The following is a 21,826-nucleotide window of genomic DNA, read 5'->3' on the forward strand; positions in this document are numbered from 1 at the left end:
TACTGCAACACAACGTACAGATAATTTTGTATGGTGCAATATGTATGTCCAATGTAAAAAAAAAAATAAATAAAAAAATATATATATATATATATATATATATATATATATATATATATATATATAGTTATCTTTCATTGTAATTGCCATTACAGTCAATGGGTGAAAAGTAGGTGAAAAACATAGTTGTGATATCAGGGTGTCCACAACAGAGGATAAGCTCTTATGTCAAGGTCACACCCCAACACGTGATATTATTGAAAACGCCAGAGTGTCCTCTCAAAGGGACAACAGGACAGTGGCTCTATGGCCTCAGAGATACGGAACAAGAACTAATGTTCACTAGGGATGACAAAAATGAATTGCTGTGTCTCAGGAGGAAAAATGACATGAGTAGACAAAAGTATATCTCATAGAAATTCTTTAAATCATTCTATGATAACTAGCATAAAATATATAGATAATTTAGCAAATGTTCTCCCTAATTATTAATTCACAAAATATACCGGACGTGACTTTTATTCTGAAGGAATAAAAAAAAAAATCCCGTGACCCGGAAGTACTTATTTTTTTCTAGCCTGCTTCACAGCGGTCTGAATAACAATAATAACCATTCGAAGGAAACGACAGAGAAAGGTAAGGAATGTTTTCTCAATGCCTTTTCGAAAGAGATGTGGTCCAACTGTCCGATTATTATTGTTATGCACCATTGATTGAGGAGCAATATATGCCCTAAGTACATGAGCATTTTTTTTACCCGTCCAAGTAGCTACTGTTTTGGGAACCAGATTCTCAATTAAAATAATTGTTGGTCGCACAGTATCAAAAAACAACCAACCAGTTCAGAATACAAAAACTGATACATTATGCCATTGTTTATAACAATGTCGTCTCATTGCCCATCCATTTAATACTTGTTCTATCGTAGATTGCCTTCAACCCTGAAGAGACTATAATATGGACACACCTGGTGCCCAAATGTACAAATTGATGACGTTTGTTGCACAGCGAGAGTCGAGTGGAGACGAACAGATTCGGTTCAGTCAGTCTTGATGATGAGCCCTTTCCAGTGATCTAGTTTACGGCCGTGTTCGGATCAAAGCGACTGCCAACTGACTGATCTATTATTATCAATTATACTTACACATTGACTTCAAAATCCTCGTTCACAGTTACCAAGCTGTCCACAACTCTGGAACCAAGTAAATGTCTGAACTCATCCTACCCCATAGGCACCCCACACACACCCTTTGCCACTCCATCTACCTTCAGCAGTCCAACAGCAGTCTAAAAACTATGGGTGACCGGGATTTAGGTTGTGCGGCTCCTTGGCTGTGGAACACACTTTCAGTCACTGTCAGGGCCAGGGTTGCCATGTCAAGCTAAAATGTAAAGCCCAATGACCCCTCAACCTGCCCACAAGGCCTGAAAACTAGCCCAGTTTTTTTGTTGCAGCAAGAGAGTTGCCACATTTACCCATGAAACCCCTTTTCCATAAAGTTATCGTGAGAATTAAGGGTTTATTGACGTCATTTTTAACCAGGTAGGCTAACAAGCTACATTTGTTTACCATTAAAAAAGTAATTCTTGCTAGTTTAAGAATATGCCACTGGAGAAAATATAATTTGCCCTCATTAAACTTGCCAGATCATTTTCCATCAAATACAGCCTATCATTCTCCACATTTAATGTAATTTTTATTGTGGACTTTTTCCCCATAACAGAAGCATGCGAGGGAGTTCCGTAACTTCCATTTCAAATCTCCACTCTCGCAGCGCTCCAGACGCAGGAACTGAGCATGAGTAAAACCCCTTTGATTGATATGGTTATCCATAAGAAAAGTCAACATTAGAATGAAGTTTACTTTAAACCACCTCTGAGCGAATTCATCTAAAGAGCTCTAGTGCGCCTAAAGTCCTTATCGAATGCTTTGTCCCCGTTATATTAGTTCTAGCACGTTAATATGTTTTATGGAAAGAGGGTGTCTCCATAATGACCAATCTAAATAGCCTACCTGCAACTGGTAAAAAGTCTCCGTGACTCAGTTGCCTCTGCTGCAGAAATCTCTCAACCAATGCAACACACCCCTCAACCCTCCCCAACATTCACTCACTCAGGAACAGCCTACTCGCTGCCTGATAGTCAGCAGCAGGTCACAATGAAATATATATCTAAGAGAAATGCCATGGTGGCTTCGGTGCAATTTAGAAGTAGTCCAAAAACCAGCCACCTGCGACCAATACATTTTCACCTGCGACATCGTTCTGAAAGTAGACAGATTTTTCAGGAAAAGTGCGAACATGGCAACCCTGGTCAGGCTGCAGAGTCTCTGGTCTTATTTAATCCTTATTAAGGCACAGCTAAAGACTGAGCTATTCAGTAAAGCTTTCAAGGGCCTATGTCAATTCTGTTCTCCTGTCCATCAGATCTGACGACAGCTTTGATTGTTGTCTGCTTAAGATGTTCTGTGTTTTGGATAGTTATTTTCTTCAGTGCCTTGGGTCTATGAAAGTGCTTTATGAATTAAATGTATTATTATCTACAAATCACCTTTCATCATAAATATCGACTCATTATTATTTGTAGGTTAGTCGGTCACAATTTACCCATGATACATTGCGGTTTTGATCCTCTCGAACATAGCCTTTGCTTGTGTGGCCCATGGTTCCGGTATAGAATCACGTTTTCGACTGCTCATACAGTTCTGCTTCAGTACTGCAGTTTAACTGATGCCCGAACCAGAAAGACAATTTCCATTGACGGCCACATAGACATTTTAAAATCTGACTTCTCTAAGACTCTTAAGTCATCACCTTTGTGCACAAAACATGAATTGAATTATTCAAATAATTGTAGCAGAGATCCCAAAAAATGTTCATCACTCACAGCCGACGATATTAACATTTTATATTAATCCAATGTCTGCCATGTTTTTGGATGACGTAATGATGTCGTTGCTGCTCCCTGCGCGCCTGGTCCGTGCTATCCGGGATCCTTTGCACATCCCTACCCCATTTATGTTAAAATGTAACATGGTTAAGGTTCGGTAAGGGTGGTTATAGAAACTTAATCGAGAATTAGAAATTTGTCTGCCGAAGTTGGGAATTGTAAGTGTTCAGATTCATTCTGTTTTATGAGTAATTGTTTTTTTACAAAAACATTTTCAGCTCCATCTAATGGTTGTGTCAGTAACAACAGTTGTTGACAACTGTAGCATTGTAGCTAAGTCTACAATTTTTCGATTCCTCATCAATCCACGTGGATTTAACTGTTTTTAGTAATTTTCTTAATGGTTGCATGCTTATTAGTTACTGGAATAAGCAATTTCACAAATGTGTCAAGTGCTGCATCTGGTTGCTCCTCATTATTAGTAAAAATCACTACAATAAATGTGCTTTAGCCTTCACCCTGCCCTGATATTGGCTACACTATCTAGCTACTTCCCTTTCCTTATTGCGGGAGTGAAGTATACTGAGCACCGTGTTGTTTTGTTGCCGGTGTGGTGAAACCCATGATTTCTCAGTACAGATGGTTTGTTTGTCTATCAACAATTACAAGCCACCTTGGTCTGATAACTTGGATGGAAAATTACTGAGGATGACAGCATACGCTATTGGCACTCCTATTTGCCATCTCTTCAATCTAGGACTACAAGATGGAAAATTACTGAGGATGACAGGCCCTCAGGCCTGGAGGGAAGAAAAAGTAATTCCGCTACCCTAGAATAGCAAAGCACCCTTTACTGACTCAATTAGCCAGCCAATCAGCCTGTTACCAACACTTAGATACAATTCAATTTCACAGTTAACCCTTTTAACAACAGATTTTCACCACGCTTAAAAGGAAGGGCATTCAAAATGTATGGCACTTACACAAATGACTGATGATTGGCTGACAGAAATTGATAATACAAATATTGTGGGAGCTGTTTTGTTAGTGCAGTGCAGCTTTACATCCCCTGCTATATTGTAGATCGAAAGTTACTTGTCTAACATAACACAGAGGGTGTTCTTTACTGGAAGCCTCTCCAACATAATCCAGGTGGACAGGCATTCCCCAGGGCAGCTCTCTAGGGCCCTTACTTTTTTAAAATCTTTACTAATGACCTGCCACTGGCTCTGAGTAAAGCCTGTGTGCCTATGTATTAGAGGTCGACAGATTATGATTTTTCAATGTCGATACCGATTATTGGAGGACCAAAAAAAGCCGATACCGATGAATCGGCCTATTTTATTTATTTTAAAAATGTTTAAAAATATATATATATATATATCGGCCGACTTTCTTCTCCAACACTGTTTTTGTATTATTTAAACCAAATTGAACATGTTTCATTTTTTATTTGAGACTAAATTCATGTATTATATTAAGTTAAAATAAAACTGTTCATTCAGTATTGTTGTAATTGTCACTATTACATGTGTGTGTGTGTATATATATATATATATATATATATATATATATATATATATTTATTTATTTATTTATTTATTTATTTGTAATAATTACAATTACAACAATACTAAATGAACACTTTTATTTTAACTTAATATAATACATAAATGAAAATCTATTTAATCTCAAATAAAAAATGAAACATGTTCAATTTGGTTTAAATAATGCAAAAACAAAGTGCTGGAGAAGAAAGTAAAAGTGCAATATGTGCCATGTAAAAAAGCTAACGTTTAAGTTCCTTGCTCAGAACATGAGAACATATGAAAGCTGGTGGTTCCTTTTAACATGAGTCTTCAAAATTCCCTGTTAAGAAGTTTTAGGTTGTAGTTATTATAGGACTTTTTCTCTCTATACCATTTGTATTTCATATACCTTTGACTATTGGATGTTCTTATAGGCACTATAATATTGCCAGCCTAATTTCGGGAGTTGATAGGCTTGAAGTCATAAACAGCGCTTTGCTTCAAGCATTGCGGAGAGCTGCTGGCAAACGCAGGAAAGTGCTACTTGAATGAATGCTTACGAGCCTGCTGCTGGCTACCACCTCTCAGTCAGACTGCTCTATGAAATATCAAATCATAGACTTAATTATAATATAATAAACACACAGAAATACCAGCCTTAGGTCATTAATATGGTCAAATCCGGAAACTATCATTTCGAAAACAAAACGTTTATTCTTTCAGTGAATACGGAACCGTTCCGTATTTTATCGAACGGGTGGCATCCATAACTAAATATGCAGGTTTAAAAAAATATACTCGTGTATTGATTTTAAGAAAGGCATTGATATGCAGGTTAGGTACATTGGTGCAACGACAGTGCTTTTTTCGCGAATGTGCTTATTAAATCATCACCCATTTGGCGAAGTAGGCTGTGATTCGATGATAAATTAACAGGCACCGCATTGATTATTTGCAACCAGGACACGCTAGTTACCCTAGTAATATCATCAACCATGTGTAGTGAACTAGTGATTATGTTAAGATTGATTGTTTGTTTTTTTTATAAGAAAGTTTAATGCTGGCTAGCAACTTAACTTGGCTCCTTGCTGCACTCGCGTAACAGGTGGTCAACCTGCCACGCAGTCTCCTCGTGGAGTGCAATGTAATCGGCCATAATCAGCATCCAAAAATGCAGATTATCGATTGTTATGAAAACTTGAAATTGGCCCTAATTAATCGGCCATGCTCTGCCTTCTTAAAACACTATCAACAAGGCAGGTCCTACAGGCCCTAGTTTTGTCGCACCTGGACTACTGTCCAGTCGTCACAAAGAGGGACTTAGGAACATTTAAATTAGCCCCGAACAGGGCAGCACATCTGGCCCTTAAATGTTCACAGAGAATATGCATGTCAATTTCTCCTGGCTCAAAGTAGAGGAGTGATTGACTTCATCACTACTTGTATTTGTGAGAAGGGCTGACCTATTGAAGAATTCTTTTTTTAACCTTTATTGAACTAGGCAAGCCAGTTATTAAGAACAATTTCTTATTTAGAATGACGCCTTACTGAGGAACAGTGGGTTAACTGCCTTGTTCAGGGGCAGAATGACAGATTTTTACCTTGTCAGCTCAGGGATTTGATCCAGCAACCTTTCGGTTACTGGCCCAACGCTCTAACCACTAGGCTACCTGCCACTATTTTATTAGCTACCTGAATGCACCCAGCTGTCTGTGTGAACTACTAGCGTACAGCTCAGACACCCATGCATACACCGCAAGACATGCCACCAGAGGTCTCTTCACAGTCCCCAAGTCCAGAACAGACTATGGGAGGCACACAGTACTACATAGAGCCATGACTACATGGATCTCTATTCCACATCAAGGTACTCATGCAAGCTGTAAAATCTGATAAAAGAACAGATAAAAATATACCATATGGAACAGCGGGGACTGTAAAGAGACACACAAATGGCACAGACACACGCATACACACACACGATAACACACCCAGCATACACACACGTACACATGGATTTTAATTTATATAATCATTTTGATTGAAAATTTATTAATTTAGTTCATTTTTTATAATTAAAACAGCCTGTGGTTATTTGCTATTGGATTGGCAGAGTGACACAACTACTAACACATTAGCCTCCAGCTGGCCTGAGCATAACTTTTTTTGAATGCACTTTAATTATCCGATGGCGAGGTGAAGCCTGTGCCCAAACCACTGCAGGCAGGTCCAGTTCTTCAAGCGCAATGCTTTTATCATGTTGCTCCCGCTGTCAGTTGTCATGCACACCTGTCGGTCTTCGCTCATCTTCCACGATGCCAGAGAGTCTTTGAGGCCCTGGGCTATTACTTCACCCGTATGATCATTGGAGAAGTAAGATGTCTGGAGGCAGACATTTTGCAATTTCCAGTCTTCATTTAAGTAGTGGACTGTCAAACTTAGGTATGGCTCTGACGTTCTGCTCGACCATAGATCGGCTGTGGTGGAAAAACAAGAAACACTAGTGTTGGGTTGCGTCAATCGAATCTGGTATTAGGATATAAACAAACCATGCAACTTAGTTTTGCAATGATTATTTAATTCATCTTTAAGTAAATAGAATGATAGTACAAATGGTAAATATGATGTTCATATATACGGGCTCACTGCACCACCTCGCAGGGTATACAGAGAACTCACTGTTTAAGCACAAAGTTCTTCTTTAATACTCTGACAGAGATAGGCCCGCTCTGAGCGGGAACTATCAGAGTAGAGGCTGAGCGTGGTTTAGACTTACTCAGCCTATTGCAGGCGCACAGGCTGGTCCAAGCCTCCTGGCGCATCACATGTTGCCAGGCGTTGGATCTTATCTTCTTAGTGTATACTCAAGAGTCAGCAACCACTCAATTTCCAGTGATTTACTTATACAGTTGTTTCTCCACTCTACCTGTTCCTCACATGCTCCCCTTGTGATGGGTTTCACAACCTCCTATCACTAAGTCAGCTGCCTACACTTTGTTACACAATGTTCTCTTTGTCTACCCATTATGCTGTCCTGTTTAAGTTCTGATATATTATAAACCATAATTATAGTTGCACATTCAATATCTGCAGAAGCATAAAACCGAAAAATAACCCCACACTAGCCAGCTTCTCTGTGACTCTTTCGCAGGTGGCAGTGTATAATCGAGACAGGGCTTCTTCCGTGAAGTACTTGCGGCTTGGCAACTGATCTTTGTGGTCAACTGTATCTAGAAGCTTTTTAAAGTCTGGCTTTTCTACTGTAAAGATTGGGACCATATATTTCGCTATGTAATAGGTCACTGCATCCGTTATCTCCTTCCACCTCAAACTTTTCTTGTCATAAGGGATTACGTTTGAAAAGGATGCGGCTATGGTAGTTTGTCTTTTAGCAGACGTTTTGGGAACCGGGCGACTGGAATCGGCATTGCTTAGTCACACGCGTTCCTCCCATTCCACCGGGTGTTTCAGTTGCGGGTGATGGAAGAGGTTGGTTGTGCTGCTGCTTTTCGTAGCAATTGTCTTTCGACACATTTTGCACAGGACATTCGTTTGCTGAACATCAGACCTCTTAAACACGAACCACTTCCATATTACTGAAAAAACATTGCTGCTCTTTTGGGGGATGATTTCATCCTCACGAGAGGTTGAGCTGGCTTCCCCACTTTCCATTTTGGTGGAACTCTTACCGCCGCTTCTCCGCCATGGTTACAATTTGTGAAAGGCTGTCTAGGGTTGTGATTGGTGGATAACCTCTGTGCATGTGTTGTCATGCAATTGGGACATGATTCGACATTGGGCTGACAGAGAAGAGACAGTGAGATACTGCATTTGTAAAACGTTACAACATTATAACAGAACCTCGATTCTTGCGATACAGGCATTTTCCATATCGCGCTAAAATATAAACTCGAATATAACGAAAAAACGTAATATATCGCCCAGCCCTTTGTCAGCATTATACAGTGTAGTGTGAAAAGGGTATTGTGAGTTCAGATGGGTCCAGGCCAGAGAATCAGTTTGCAGACAGAACTTAACCCAACCAGATAGTGAAACCGATCAGTCTGATAATTTAGGAAGCACTGTAAGAATCAGAACTCTGTGTCCTTACAGCAGGGGTGAGAGCTCTCTATCTCCAGACCTGGAGAGCCACTGAATATGTATACTTTTGTTCCAGCCCAGAAGAAACACACCAGGCCCTGATTCAACTAATTGTGGTTCAGAGTCCGACTGAAGACCATGATTCGTTGTTTATTTGAAATTGAAACAGTGCTGGGCTGTCACTAAAGCCTACGCACCCAGTAGCACTACATGACAGTTGGAATTGGAGAAAGTGCATGGGCTTTTCTTTTGCCACACCAAATAGACTGTTGGGCAAACTTTATGCAGGTTAAGTGAAATCAAACGAGAGTCGAACAGGATATGTTGAAGAACATTAGACTAGAGTGAATCGTTGTTACTACTGAAATAGGTAATTCTATTAAATGGTTACTTAATTGAGATCATGTCACAATGTGGAAGGATAATTGGGTCACTCTTTTAGCTCATGTAACACAGGCTCTCTTTTTCTTTCTCGTCCTCCTGGCCTGTGCCTGAGAGAGAGAGAGAGACGGCACCTCCTCACCACACTACAGCCCAGGGCTGTCTGTCTGTGGTCCACACCAACTTTGACCCCTAGAGGGGCCATATTTGTAAGTCTCCGCTAACCTCAAATCAATGTGTTGTAGCATGAACAAGATTTGAATTGTTAGCATGTAGGCTAGCAGCAGACAAGTCAGCAGAAAAGACATGTAACTAAAGCTATGTGCTTTAACATATTTACAAATAATTTGTAGATTGGAAATGGACCGCAAGAAGCCCAAACAGATATATTTGTCAAATTTTTTTTAACATTTCAAACCTAGCTTACATTTGTATACGATCACATATCTCTATTATGCATGGCAGTACTTTGGAAAATATTTAAAAAAATATATAGCTAATATAGCCTCGTTATTTTGTTACTATTTCTTTTTATTTAGCACATTTTTCATACTTTCTAACTCTGTGTTGTTGGGAAAGGGCTCGAAAGTAAGCAGTTCACAGTAAAGTCTACACAAATCAAATTTTATTTGTCACATGCGCCGAATAGAACAGGGCCAGTGAACACCTTACAGTGAAATGCTTACTTACACGCCCTTAACCAACAATGCAGTTTTAAGAAAAATAAGTGTTAAGTAACTAATAATTAAAGAGCAGAAGTAAAATAACAGTAGCGAGGCAATATACAGGGGGTACCGGTACAGAGTCAATGTGCGGGGGCACCGGTTAGTCAAGGTAATTGACCTAGACTTGGTGCTCCGGTATCACTTGCCGTGCGGTAGTAGAGAGAACAGTCTATGACTAGGGTGGCTGGAGGCCTTCCTCTGACACCGCCTGGTATAAAGGTCCTGGATGGCAGGAAGCTTGGCTCCAGTGATGTACTGGGCTGTGCGCACTACCATCTGTAGTGGTTTCTGGGATAAGGGTGTTGATGTGAGCCATGACCAACCTTTCAAAGCACTTCATGGCTACAGACGTGAGTGATACGGGTCGGTAGTCATTTAGGCAGGTTACCTTAGTGTTCTTGGCCACAGGGACTATGGTGGTCTGGTATTACAGACTCAGTCAGGGACAGGTTGAAAATGTCAGTGAAGACACATGCCAGTTGGTCAGCGCATGCTTGGAGTACACATCCTGGTAATCCGTCTGGCCCAGCGGCCTTGTGAATGTTGACCTGTTTAAAGGTCTTACTCACATCGGCTATGGAGAGCGTGATCACATAGTTGATCGGAACTGCTGATGCTCTCATGCATGTTTCATTGTTGCTTGCCTCGAAGCAATTTAGCTCGTCTGGTAGGTTCGTGTCACTGTGCTTCCCTTTGTAGTCTGTAATAGTTGGCAAGCCCTGCCACATCCAACGAGCGTCAGAGCCGGTGTAGTACGATTCAATCTTACTACACTTTTTATTTTCCCTGTTTTTATACACCTGTTGTATTCGGAGCATGTGACAAATAATATTTGATTTGAAGTATGTCTTCCACTCATTTCTCTCACTCTCTCCCTCTCTCATCAGACAGCTGGGGCCATGGAGTCCTCTGATGAAGAGGCGCTGCGCACCTTCGTCCAGGTGGTCAGTGAGAAGTACAACCCAGAGAATTTCCCATACTGCCGTGGGAACGGCATGGGCGTCGTAGTGCTTTCCAGTCCACAGGGGTCGCCCATTAAAGGTGAGCGGTCAAGGCGCTATATCTTATGCTGCCTTCAAATGCTCATCAGAAGTGTGAAATACGAGGTTCCGATTGGGCAACAACCACTTGACGGCCCTCCCAAGTTGGATTTCCGAGTGGGAATGTTGGAGATAGTTTTACCTGAGTTGTGACATATTGTCACTGACCTTTCAGCTTTTCAATCAAAAGGTGACGAAGCAAATACATTTTTGACATTGTCAAACTTGTCAATATGGATCATGTAGCTAGTTTGACTCTGTTGTCAACGTTAAGCAAGCTAATTAACTTTATCATTAGCAACGTTAGCTAGCTCATCTACATAGAGTTAATCTCATTGGATGAGGAATTATTCCGACACAATCATGTCGAACTTACGACAGCCTAACTGGGAGGTTTCCCACTTCCGACGACCATTTGAAGGCAGTGATTTCTCTCTTGCATTTGTTTCGCTCCCTGCTAAACTGTGTTGGTGCGTGGAAGATGATTTATAGTCTGATGAACATGTCTGAAAAAGTTGTTATTCCTCAAAGCAGAAGAGTCAAAGGCCACACTACAACCTACTTACCTTTTTTCTCAGAAAAACATAATTAAGAGGTAAGATGTATGTAGGTCTACTCATATGCATTATACAAGGTAATCACACAAGTTATCATCTTCTAGTTACCCAGGAATACCGCGAACTGCATGTAGGTCTACTTGTATCCCTTATATATGAGTCATTCTCTCATGCCTTAGCTTATCCCCAAGGACACTGCCTATGTAGTGATGTAAATGAGTAATAACAATAAGTGATACCAGGCTTTTGTCCATCATGTATTGTGAATGTGATTTCAATAAAGAACAATTATTCGCTAGAAAGATTGTTGTCTCTCTCCAGATCGTCTGAATCTGCCGAGTGTGCTGGTCCTGGACGGCTGTGGCATCAGTAAAGCTGGGGACGAAGCTGAGGTGGCCACCTTTTGTGCCCATGTGGTGGAGCTGGACCTGTCCCACAACCAGCTACAAGACTGGGGGGAGGTGGGTACTGTAGTTCTCCTCATCCTCCTCAGCCTGGCTGTCATGTTATGCACCATTCATTTATCAGCAGCTAGCTATTAGCAGGAAGGCTGGCACTACACAGTGTTTTGCCTTATTTTCTACACATCTAGGGTGTTGTTTTATCCAGAAAGTTTTTTTAAAGTCCAATAGTTGATTATTTTGTAATGTCCAGCATCTCCTGGCTAGCATGAAATAAGCATGTAACAATGCTAAAAGAAACGGACTGTACCTACCACATCACCCAAAACAATTGCCCAGAGACATCATTCAACAAACAAGACCTTCATCTGTCAGTCAGTTCCAATTGCGCCATTCTGTCTTTGGGTTGCCAGATATGCAACATCGTGTATACTATCTACAATTGGGTTGCCAGTACAGTCAGTCAGTAAGTGTGATAGCTCCAATCTGTTTTTTTTGGGTTGCGAGATCTGCACGATTGTGTCTAACATCCCCAAACTGGACTTCCTTAACCTGAGTATGAACCCTCTGAGTGGGATTGAGCTGGAGCCAGGCCTGGCTGAGGTGTTCTTCCGGGTCCGCCGCCTGGTTCTCATCAACACGCGTGTCACTTGGGACACGGTACACACACTCACACGCCAGACCCCTGAGTAAGTCATGACAGACACTGGACTGCGAATCACATGGCACACGTGAATACATGAATGTGTGTGTTTTGTATTTTAGTATTTAGCTATTTGTATTTGTCTATGTGTTTTGTGTGTTTTTGCCATTATACCTTTGACCTTCTCAAGTTCAGGCTTGTCCAGGCATGTATTATATTTACTTGTATCCATATTTGACATGTATTTCAACGCCATATACATGTCTATGAATTTGAGGGGTTACATTTCCCTAGCCCTGTCCCATCGCTGTATACCAAAACAAGTGGTGCGTAGTCCATTTTGGGTTTAAGGCATGTATTATATTTCCGTGTATCATGTTCAGGTATGTCCTGGATACTGTAGTTCCATGTATCTCATACCTCTGGGGATCAGCTTCCCTTCCCCCAATCCTAACCTTACCCATTATTAGGGAAAATGTAAAATGGACCAAAGATCAGCATCTAGGGGCAACTTCACCCTACTCATATCTCATACCTTGTATTTCGATTCCATTTACACATAGCTACCTCTTTTTGATGCTTATACTATCGCCCCCTGTAGGTTAGAGGAGCTCTTCCTTTGTCTGAACGAGTACGACCAAGTAGCCGAATCCCCGGTTCCCTGCCCCTCCCTGCGCCTGCTTCAGATCACAGACAACCAGCTACAGGAGTGGGACGAGGTGCGTAAGTTTGGGCCCATGTACCCGGGCCTGCAAAACCTGGTGTTGTCCAACAACAAACTGGGCTCTGTGGAGGAGGACACACCCCAGGACACACTGCAGTGCCTGTTTCCTAACCTGCGCAGCATCAACCTCAACAACTCAGGTATGCGAAGGGAGGGTTGTGCATGCGCACACGTACACAAGCATGCTCATAGAGCATGCACACATGCGTAGCTCGAAGATACACATATGCAAACATACTCGTACACAGCATGATGATTGGCACACACACACACAGCATGATGATTCGCACACACACACACAGCATGAGCATACAGACAAATATCCATCTTTCCTCTACCCAGTTATACTCTTTCCATTCCCGATTTCTTCCCTTTCCTCCGGTTCTTACTACTCCTCTGCTTCTGTACCTCTCTCTTTCCACTCTGCCGGACAGGGAACCCTTTAAATATAAGTAGGTCTAGTTAGAAGGGCTCAAGTTATTTTACATTCCAATGTATTTTAAATATATATTTGGCATTTCAAGTCTTTTTTTAAATGTTATTTATGCTAAATAAATTAAATTAATGTACACACACCTCAGAAAATATATGTGAAAATATATGTATTGTACTACTTCCATACACCATATTCAATACTGTATCCTGGGATTCCATGGAGAATGAGTACTGATATTTTCCAAATCCTAACTCGTGTGTGTGTGTGTGTGTGTGTGTGTGTGTGTGTGTGTGTGTGCGCGCGCGTTTCTTAAAGGGCTGAAACGATGGGAGGACATAGAAAGGCTGAATTTCTTCCCTAAGCTGGAGGAGGTGAGGCTGATGGGGCTTCCTTTACTGCAGCCCTACACAAACAAAGAGAGACGCAGCCTCACCGTGGCACAGTGAGTACACACACACATTTTACATTTTAGTCATTTAGCAGACGCTCTTATCCAAAGTGACAGTGCATTAATCTTAAGGTAGCTAGGTAAGACAACCACATTGCACAGTCATAGTAAGTAAAACCTTTCCTCAATAAAGCCGCTATCAGCAAAGTCAGTGCTAGTAAGCAAAGACAAGTGTTGGTGTTAGTGCAAATACAAAGGTAGGATGTGATTTATTTATTTGTTTTTTTAATCGGGTCGGGGAGGGCAGGTGCTGTGGGATTATTTAAGATACCTTTTGAAGAGGCACACACACAATTGAATACACACCTGTTTGATTTGACACACGTCACACACACTCATACATATTCTTTGTCCTTTTTGCAGGTTGCCGTCTGTATCTGTGTTGAACGGGAGCGTGGTGACGGAAGGGGAGAGGGAAGATGCTGAGAGGTTCTTCATCAGACACTACCTGGACTTTCCTGAAGAGACGCTGCCTCATAGGTACTGTTGACACACGCTAGTTTGTTGAGGTGGAGCTTTGTCAGATGAACTGTAAAACAGGCACATACATTTTTCTTCTGATAAGAACAACCTCATGTAAAACTTATCTCTGGTTCATAATAGCAAGAGCCCTGATCTGAGACACCTACTGTACCTTAACAATGGACGGGAATCACTTTGATTCACTACCTCTCAGCTACCTCCTACCTCTTTCTCCTTATGTTAACTCCCCCCAGTGTTCTTACACACTTAATATCCTGTAACATATTGTCATCTCAGGACTTCCGGTGATGGGAAATTTCGGGGGGGGGGGGTAGGTTTGGTTTGGGCCAATGCTGGAAAACTGATTGGCCCACGCTTTTCGCCAGCCACATTCCACTTAACCTTAGGAGAATGCAAGGGAGGGATTTGCGGGGGAAGAGCGTGGTCCCTGACTGGGGGAAAGTAACATTTGCGAGACAATGGCGCCAGTCTCTGCCCACTCAATGACTTCTTTGTGCCTTGGAATACTCAGATCGGAATACCGATACACAAGGTGGCAGGTAGATGTTTTTGACCTCCTCCTTCGCTTGTTCACCCTCTTTTTTTTTCTCTTTTTTTTCTTTCTTAGGGGGGGGATCGAGAGGTTGACTCAATTCCGTGTGTAACCGGAGCTGATGTAGCCCAAAACTTGACTCCAAACCGACACAGTGTCTCAGATTAATAAGGGTACTGCAATGGAAGTGTCTCAAAGCCACCGACCATTCTCTATAGGTTTTCTTTTTCTCTTTGCATTTTAAAAGCAAGGAGAGAGAGAGAGAAAGCATTTACTTGCTCTTGGGTCTAAGCCCGTTTTCTTTGTGTGCTCGTGTGTGGGTACACATGTGGACGTGTGTGAGAGTGTGTTGGATGCGGTCAGTGAGCACTGGGAAGGACTTAGGCGGCCGGGCTATCCCCTTTCGGCGGAGGTGCTATAAGAGAGGAGGGGCTATGAGAGGGATGGGTAAGGGAGAGGATTGGGCTTGAGATAAGGAAAGCAGGGGCTACAGAGAAGGGTAGAAGGGAGAGATGAAGGGGCTTATGGTGTGAAGAGAAGGGTGAGATGCGGCGTGGGGTAATTAGTAAGAGACAGAGAAGAGGAATTGAGGGCATACCGGGGAAGTGACTAAGCAGCTGAGGTGGATTAAAGAGAGAGAGAGAGAGAGAGAGAGAGAGAGGCATGAAACACCAGAGATCTAGGGTAGTTACAAGGTAAGGTATTAGCCACAAACAGAGGAGGCTGGTGGCATGAGTTATAGGAGGATGGGCTCATTGTAATGGCTGGAATGGTATTAATGGAACGGAGTCAAACATGGGAATTGTGTTTGACTCCATTCTGTTCATTTCATTCCATTCCAGCCATTACAATAAGCCCGTCCTCCTATAACTTCTCCCACTAGGCTCCACTGGACCCAATACATTTTGCTGTGTATAGAAACACAGGTATTAAATTAATGCCACCACTTTTTTCAGGCGCCACACTAAGCTAGGACCATTAAAAATTGCATTTAGCATTACCATACCTCGCTCTCTAAATATAATTTACAGGGGTGCAATCTACAAGTTTCCACATTAAATAAGACCTTTGAGTGAATGAAAAATGGGTTTCTCACAGAATGGCACTTTCTGCATTGACTGAGGGGTTAGATGAGAATTCCCATGGTGGTGGCGCTTGCCGCTTTAGGCTGAAACCCTGGCTACACACACACCCACACTGAAACCCTGGCTACACAGCCACACTGAAACCCTGGCTACACACCCATACTGAAACCCTGGCTACACACACACCCACACTGAAACCCTGGCTACACAGCCACACTGAAACCCTGGCTACACACCCATACTGAAACCCTGGCTACACACACACACACACCCACACTGAAACCCTGGCTACACGCCCACACTGAAACCCTGGCTACACACCCATACTGAAACCCTGGCTACACACCCACACTGAAACCCTGACTACACACACACACACCCCCACACTGAAACCCTGGCTACACACACCCACACTGAAACCCTGGCTACACACACCCACACTGAAACCCTGGCTACACACCCACACTGAAACCCTGGCTACACACACACACACCCACACTGAAACCCTCGCTACACACACACACCCACACTGAAACCCTGGCTACACACACACACACCCACACTCAAATCCTGGCCAGGCGGGGTTTTCAGCGAGGGAAGGGGAAATTGGTTTGATTGGCCCAACTGTTACCGTAGCTTTGAAAATAGGCTTTTCTCTGGGATTTGATTTAATCGTTCCTTCTCTCTAACTCAGTGTTCCCTCAAGATGGGTGAGCGCTTTCTCACGGCTGAGAGAGAGGTAGAGAGCTCGCTGTGTTTCCCGAACGAGCACACACCACTCTTATCAAATATACACACACACTCATACACTCACACACATTTGTCCCAATTTACCCCCAGTGTCAGAGAAAGCTGTTTTCTTGGATAGCGGTTAGTCCAAGGATAATAAGATTGTGGGAGCTGTACTGTTATGTTTTGTGTGGACCCCAGGAAGAGTAGGTGCTGCTTTTGCAACAGATAATGGGGATCCTAATAAAATACCAAACTAACATGTGGCCCGCAGCCTCCCTTTTTATAGGCCCACAGATCAATTTCCAAATACTTTTTTAAAAAGTGTGTGGTGGGGGGGACCTCTGTGGGGTGAGGTTGTGCGTCAGCAGTTTCTCTTGGTATGTCAGTCACTGACAGTCACTCAATTAGCCCATAGCTGACTTTTATTTGATTTTATTGTAAGTTAGTCTTGTAAACTTGTGGTAATCATGGTCTAATTAACAACCGGTGGGCCCCATTGATTTTGTTAGTCACTCTCCGTAAGATATCATATTAAAAACTGCAAACATTTCTCTCCACCTAATGGCAAAATGTGTAAAATGTCAGGAAAGTAGCTGTAAAATTGCACATTTTTCTCTCCGTACCATCGCAAAATGATTAAAATTGCATGAAATTGGTTATAAAATTGCCTAGTCTTTTCTCTGCCCAATGGCAAAATGTGTAGATCTGCAGGAAATTAACTCTGAAACGCAAATACATTTTTCTTATGGCCCCCAAATGTCTAGGGCCGGCTCTGACTGCATGTGTGGGTATAGATATGGGTACACAGTAGGATTGGGTGGTATCCAGATTTTCATGTCGTCAGCCTGTCCTTCTCTCACCCTGGGATTTATGGTATTACCAGCTTAGTACACAAGGGGGCACCAAAAAACCCAGCCAAAAACATAATTGGGCATCTTTTACCAGAATGCTAACAACATTTGCATAAGTAATATCGAATTTACATGGAGGCTGCTAGCTAAATATGCTAACGAGCGCAAATTAAAATAAACAAATTGCAAAAACAGGCAATCCAGCTCATAATTTTTTATTTTTTTTTAATCCCCACATCAATCTACACGCAATACTCCCAGTCCTGCTGCTGAAAAACATCCCCACAGCATGATGGCCACCACCATGCTTCACTGTAGGGATGGTGCTAGGTTTCCTCCAGATATGACGCTTGGCATTCAGGCCAAAGAGTTCAATCTTGGTTTCATCAGATCAGAGAATCTTGTTTCTCATGGTCTGAGAGTCCTTTAAGTACCTTTTGGCAAACTCCAAGTGGGCTGTCATGTGCCTTTTTTACTGAGGAGTGGCTTCCATCTGGCCGCTCTACCATAAAAGCCTGATTGGTGGAGTGCTGCAGAGATGGTCGTTCTTCTGGAAGTTTCTACCATCTCCACAGAGGAACTCTGGCGCTACATCACGTTCTTGGTCACCTACCTGACCAAGGCCCTTCTCCCCTGATTGCCCTCGGAAGAGTCTTTGTTCTTCCAAACTTCTTCCATTTAGGAATGATGGAGGCCATTGTTTTCTTGGGGACCTTCAATGCTGCAGAAACGTTTTGGTACCTTTCCTCAGATCTGTGCCTCGACACAATCCTGTCTCGGATCTCTACGGACAATTCCGGACAATTTTTTTTAAAATTATTCATCCATTTTAGAATGAGGCTGTAATATAACAAAATGTGGAAAAAGTGAAGGGGTCTGAATACTTTCCGAATGTGGGTGGGGGATTGATCCGGAGGCCTACAAAAGGCTCTAATAGGGTGTCATAGCCCTAATTAAAAAAAGTAAGCATTGGCCATTTATTACATCACTTTTTTCACATGGTGGGGTCAAATGTATTTTTACATAAAAATTAGGTCACGGGCCAAAAAAGTTAAGGAATCCCTGCCATAATGTATGTATAAGAGCGGCTGCCAAAAATGACCAATCACCACCATTCTCTCTACCAAATGACAAATCCTAACCTACCATCCATTCTGTCTCGTCTCCACAGGTACCATGTCCTGGTGTCCAAGTACGGACGGCTTGCCCCGCTGGCCGAGGTAGACTTGCGTCCACGCTGCATGGCCATGCTGGAGGTGCGCTGGGGTGAGCGGACGGAGACTCTAAGCTTGCGGTTGGAGCAAACAGTCGGGGAGCTCAAGAAGGAGCTCAGGGCCCTGGTGGACCTGCCAGCCAATGGCATGCGACTGTACTACATCGCCCGCGAGCTAGGCTCCGCGCTGGGACCTGAGGAGATGAAGTACGGCAGTCGGGCACTCCACTCGTACATGATCCAAGACGGGGATGAGATCCTGGTGGTGCCCAAGACTAAGAGCCGCACCATCTCGTCCACCTCCTTGGACTCCTAAGAAGTGTGTGTGTGTGTGTGTGTGTGTGTGTGTGTGTGTGTGTGCGCGCAGGACTTTATAGACTGACCAGCTTCTGGACACCAACTGTCTACGCTGGCTTTTATTTTATTTTTTACCAATTACATTGATTGTAAAGACGTTTATTGGTAAAGCACCTTACTGTGTATAAATATATATTTACACATGTATGCTACACGCACGCTATCACACTGAGGGCTCTATTTTTGGCTTGGTGCGAAGCATTGCTATTGTCAGACGCTGGTGGCACGTCACACCACTGAGATTTTCCATTGTATTTGGTTTGTCAAAATAGAGCCCAGAATAGTATTTTATCAGAAATATTAGTTTTTAAGTAATGTTAGCACAATTAGCATACCCTCCCTCTTGCCCCCCAGTATTAAATCATGTGCTTCAGATATCCAAAGATAACCCCTGAGTCAGAATCACAGGGGGTGGTGCGCTGAGAGAGACGCTTCATTGAGCTTTGAGGATGATAGAGCTTGTGACACACAGAGACCACACGGAACATCACTGACCCCAACTCACTCAGGCGACCTGGCGGAAAGAGACAAGACAAGGCCAAGTAGGGGGGGTGGGCAGTTGCTGTTAAAGGTGGAGAGAGAGGGGGATCTGGAGAAGGGGAGGTGCGCTCAGGTTGCTGTAGGTCTTCCTGCTGTCTGATTCCACAAGAAGGGACCAGCTCTCTCCCCTGCCGAGGGGGAGTGGGTGTTGGAGGGAGAGGCGGGGAACCCCAGGCCAGCCTCACTGAGTAACCACATACCGGCTGCTGTGTCACAGTCACTTGGATTACAATGGGTTCACCCAACGGGCTGTGGCCTTCCTCACCTCTTGCTCTCTCCATCTTCCTCTCTCCCCGTCATCCACACCTCACATCCGTCTCACACACCCAACACCTCTTACTGGAACCAGTGTCCAATGTGGCCCCAGAATTTGTGCTCTCCCATTGGTTCATGTTGTCTAATAGGTGTCTTCAGATTCAGAGACCTCCAATTGGTGGAAAGATGTGAGAAATGCTGTCCAGTCCAAAGTCAATTTCACTCTGCTTTTGCGTCAGAGGTTAGCTACTCTTCTTATACATGGAAGAAATCAGTAAACCAAGGTGACGATGAAACTGGGTTTATTTACCAATCACCCTACCAATTATATTTCCCTTTTTAATCTGAAATCCTCTTTGATCTTTTTACTTTACGTATTATACCGGTGCAAAAGCTAAATGAACGTGGCCCTCAGTCTGTCAGCGCTAGGCTTTGTTTAGAAAAGTAGCTGGATCTTGACCTTTTGGGAATTATTTTAGGCACATCACAGGTGTTTCTTGATCTGTTCATGTTGTGTTCGCATGGTTGGTAATGGTAAAGTATGCAATGTAGTGTATGTGGGCTGGGATCGTGGTTGGATTTTTTTAATAGTGAGCCGTCATTTACTATGGAGGATTGCATGGACTTGTAACTTAAACTTGAGGGACCTACGATAAGAGCGTATGCTATAGTACATAGAGTATATACTGTTTTTATGTTATATTTTTGGGGGAAGATGATCAGATTGATAATTATCAAAGTGATTCAGATTTTTTTCTGAAAACTTCAATGCCTCCAGTTTCAAGAAATGTTTTCCCTTTTATCTTTGCTTAAAATCAAACTTACTGTACACATAGAGAATTTATGGACATATGTTTACCTGCTGACTGTTGTTAAATCTGACTTTATGCATAGCACTGTAATACATGTCTGTCTAAGACCCTGTAAAATAATCTTGCTATATGTAAATGCATTTATCGGATAAATCTATTTAAAACATTTAATTTTGCTTTATTGTGGTGATAATGAAATGGTTACTTTATGTTGGTAATGCTTTATTTTACAGCCCCATTTCAGATTATATTTACCTACGGGATAACAATGGGTATTTTCTGCTACTCACTGTACACACACACACAGTACTTCAAAGAATTCAACATAGTTGGTTACTTCCACCAGGTGGTAAGTAGTGGTGTTTGTATCAGTGAATGCCAAAGAAACCAGGGTAAAAATGTTAAACAGTATAATTAGGATTGCCTCATATTATTTCCAAGTAAATATCAGACTAAAGAGGAATAAAGCGTTACTTTTTTTGTTTACTTTTTAATATACGTGCTTTGTTCATAACCAAGTGGGAAGGTGTAAAAATCCACTTGAACGCCCCTCCAACTGGTAATTACTAGTATGAAAATAAAGCTCTATGGCCACGCAATGGCCATGTTGGTCTCCGGACTTGAAAACCTGTGGTTTGAAATGAAGAGGGCAGTCCATAAGCACAGACGAATGATGTCAAGGATCTGGAAGGATTCTGGCATCTTTATTAAATAGTACCCGCAAAACACCAGTCTCAACGTCAACGGTGAAGAGGCGACTCCGGGATGCTGGCCTTCTAGGCAGAGTTCCTCTGTCCAGTGTCTGTGTTCTTTTGCACATCTTAATCTTTTCTTTTATTGGCCAGTCTGAGATATGGCTTTTTCTTTGCATCTCTGCCTAGAAGGCCAGCATCCCGGAGTCGCCTCTTCACTGTTGACGTTGAGACTGTTGTTTTGCGGGTATTATTTAATGAAGCTGCCAGTTGAGGACTTGTGAGGCGTCTGTGTCTCTAACTAGACACTCAGATGTAATTGTCCTCTTGCTCAGTTGTGGACCAGGGCCTCCCACTTCTCTTTCTATTCTGGTTAGAGCCAGTTTGCGCTGTTCTGTGA

The 21,826-nt window shown here is 42.6% G+C and overlaps 1 protein-coding gene across 1 annotated transcript in view; it reads left to right on the plus strand.

Annotated features, from left to right (window-relative positions):
- The first annotated feature begins 548 nt into the window (after nucleotides 1–548).
- LOC106567602 (alpha-tectorin) overlaps nucleotides 549–21,826 on the plus strand; it is a 72,627-nt gene continuing 51,349 nt past the window's right edge. Inside the window, exons 1-8 of the mRNA XM_082959733.1 lie at nucleotides 549–636; nucleotides 10,513–10,666; nucleotides 11,544–11,683; nucleotides 12,131–12,312; nucleotides 12,868–13,130; nucleotides 13,742–13,868; nucleotides 14,238–14,354; nucleotides 18,729–19,083. Of these exons, the coding sequence (XP_082815859.1) occupies nucleotides 10,525–10,666; nucleotides 11,544–11,683; nucleotides 12,131–12,312; nucleotides 12,868–13,130; nucleotides 13,742–13,868; nucleotides 14,238–14,354; nucleotides 18,729–19,083 (1,326 nt within the window). The 5' untranslated portion in view covers nucleotides 549–636; nucleotides 10,513–10,524. The remainder of the gene's footprint in view (nucleotides 637–10,512; nucleotides 10,667–11,543; nucleotides 11,684–12,130; nucleotides 12,313–12,867; nucleotides 13,131–13,741; nucleotides 13,869–14,237; nucleotides 14,355–18,728; nucleotides 19,084–21,826) is intronic.

The sequence above is a fragment of the Salmo salar genome, chromosome 13 (assembly GCF_965601325.2).
Source record: "Salmo salar chromosome 13, fSalSal1, whole genome shotgun sequence".
Lineage (NCBI taxonomy): Eukaryota > Metazoa > Chordata > Actinopteri > Salmoniformes > Salmonidae > Salmo > Salmo salar.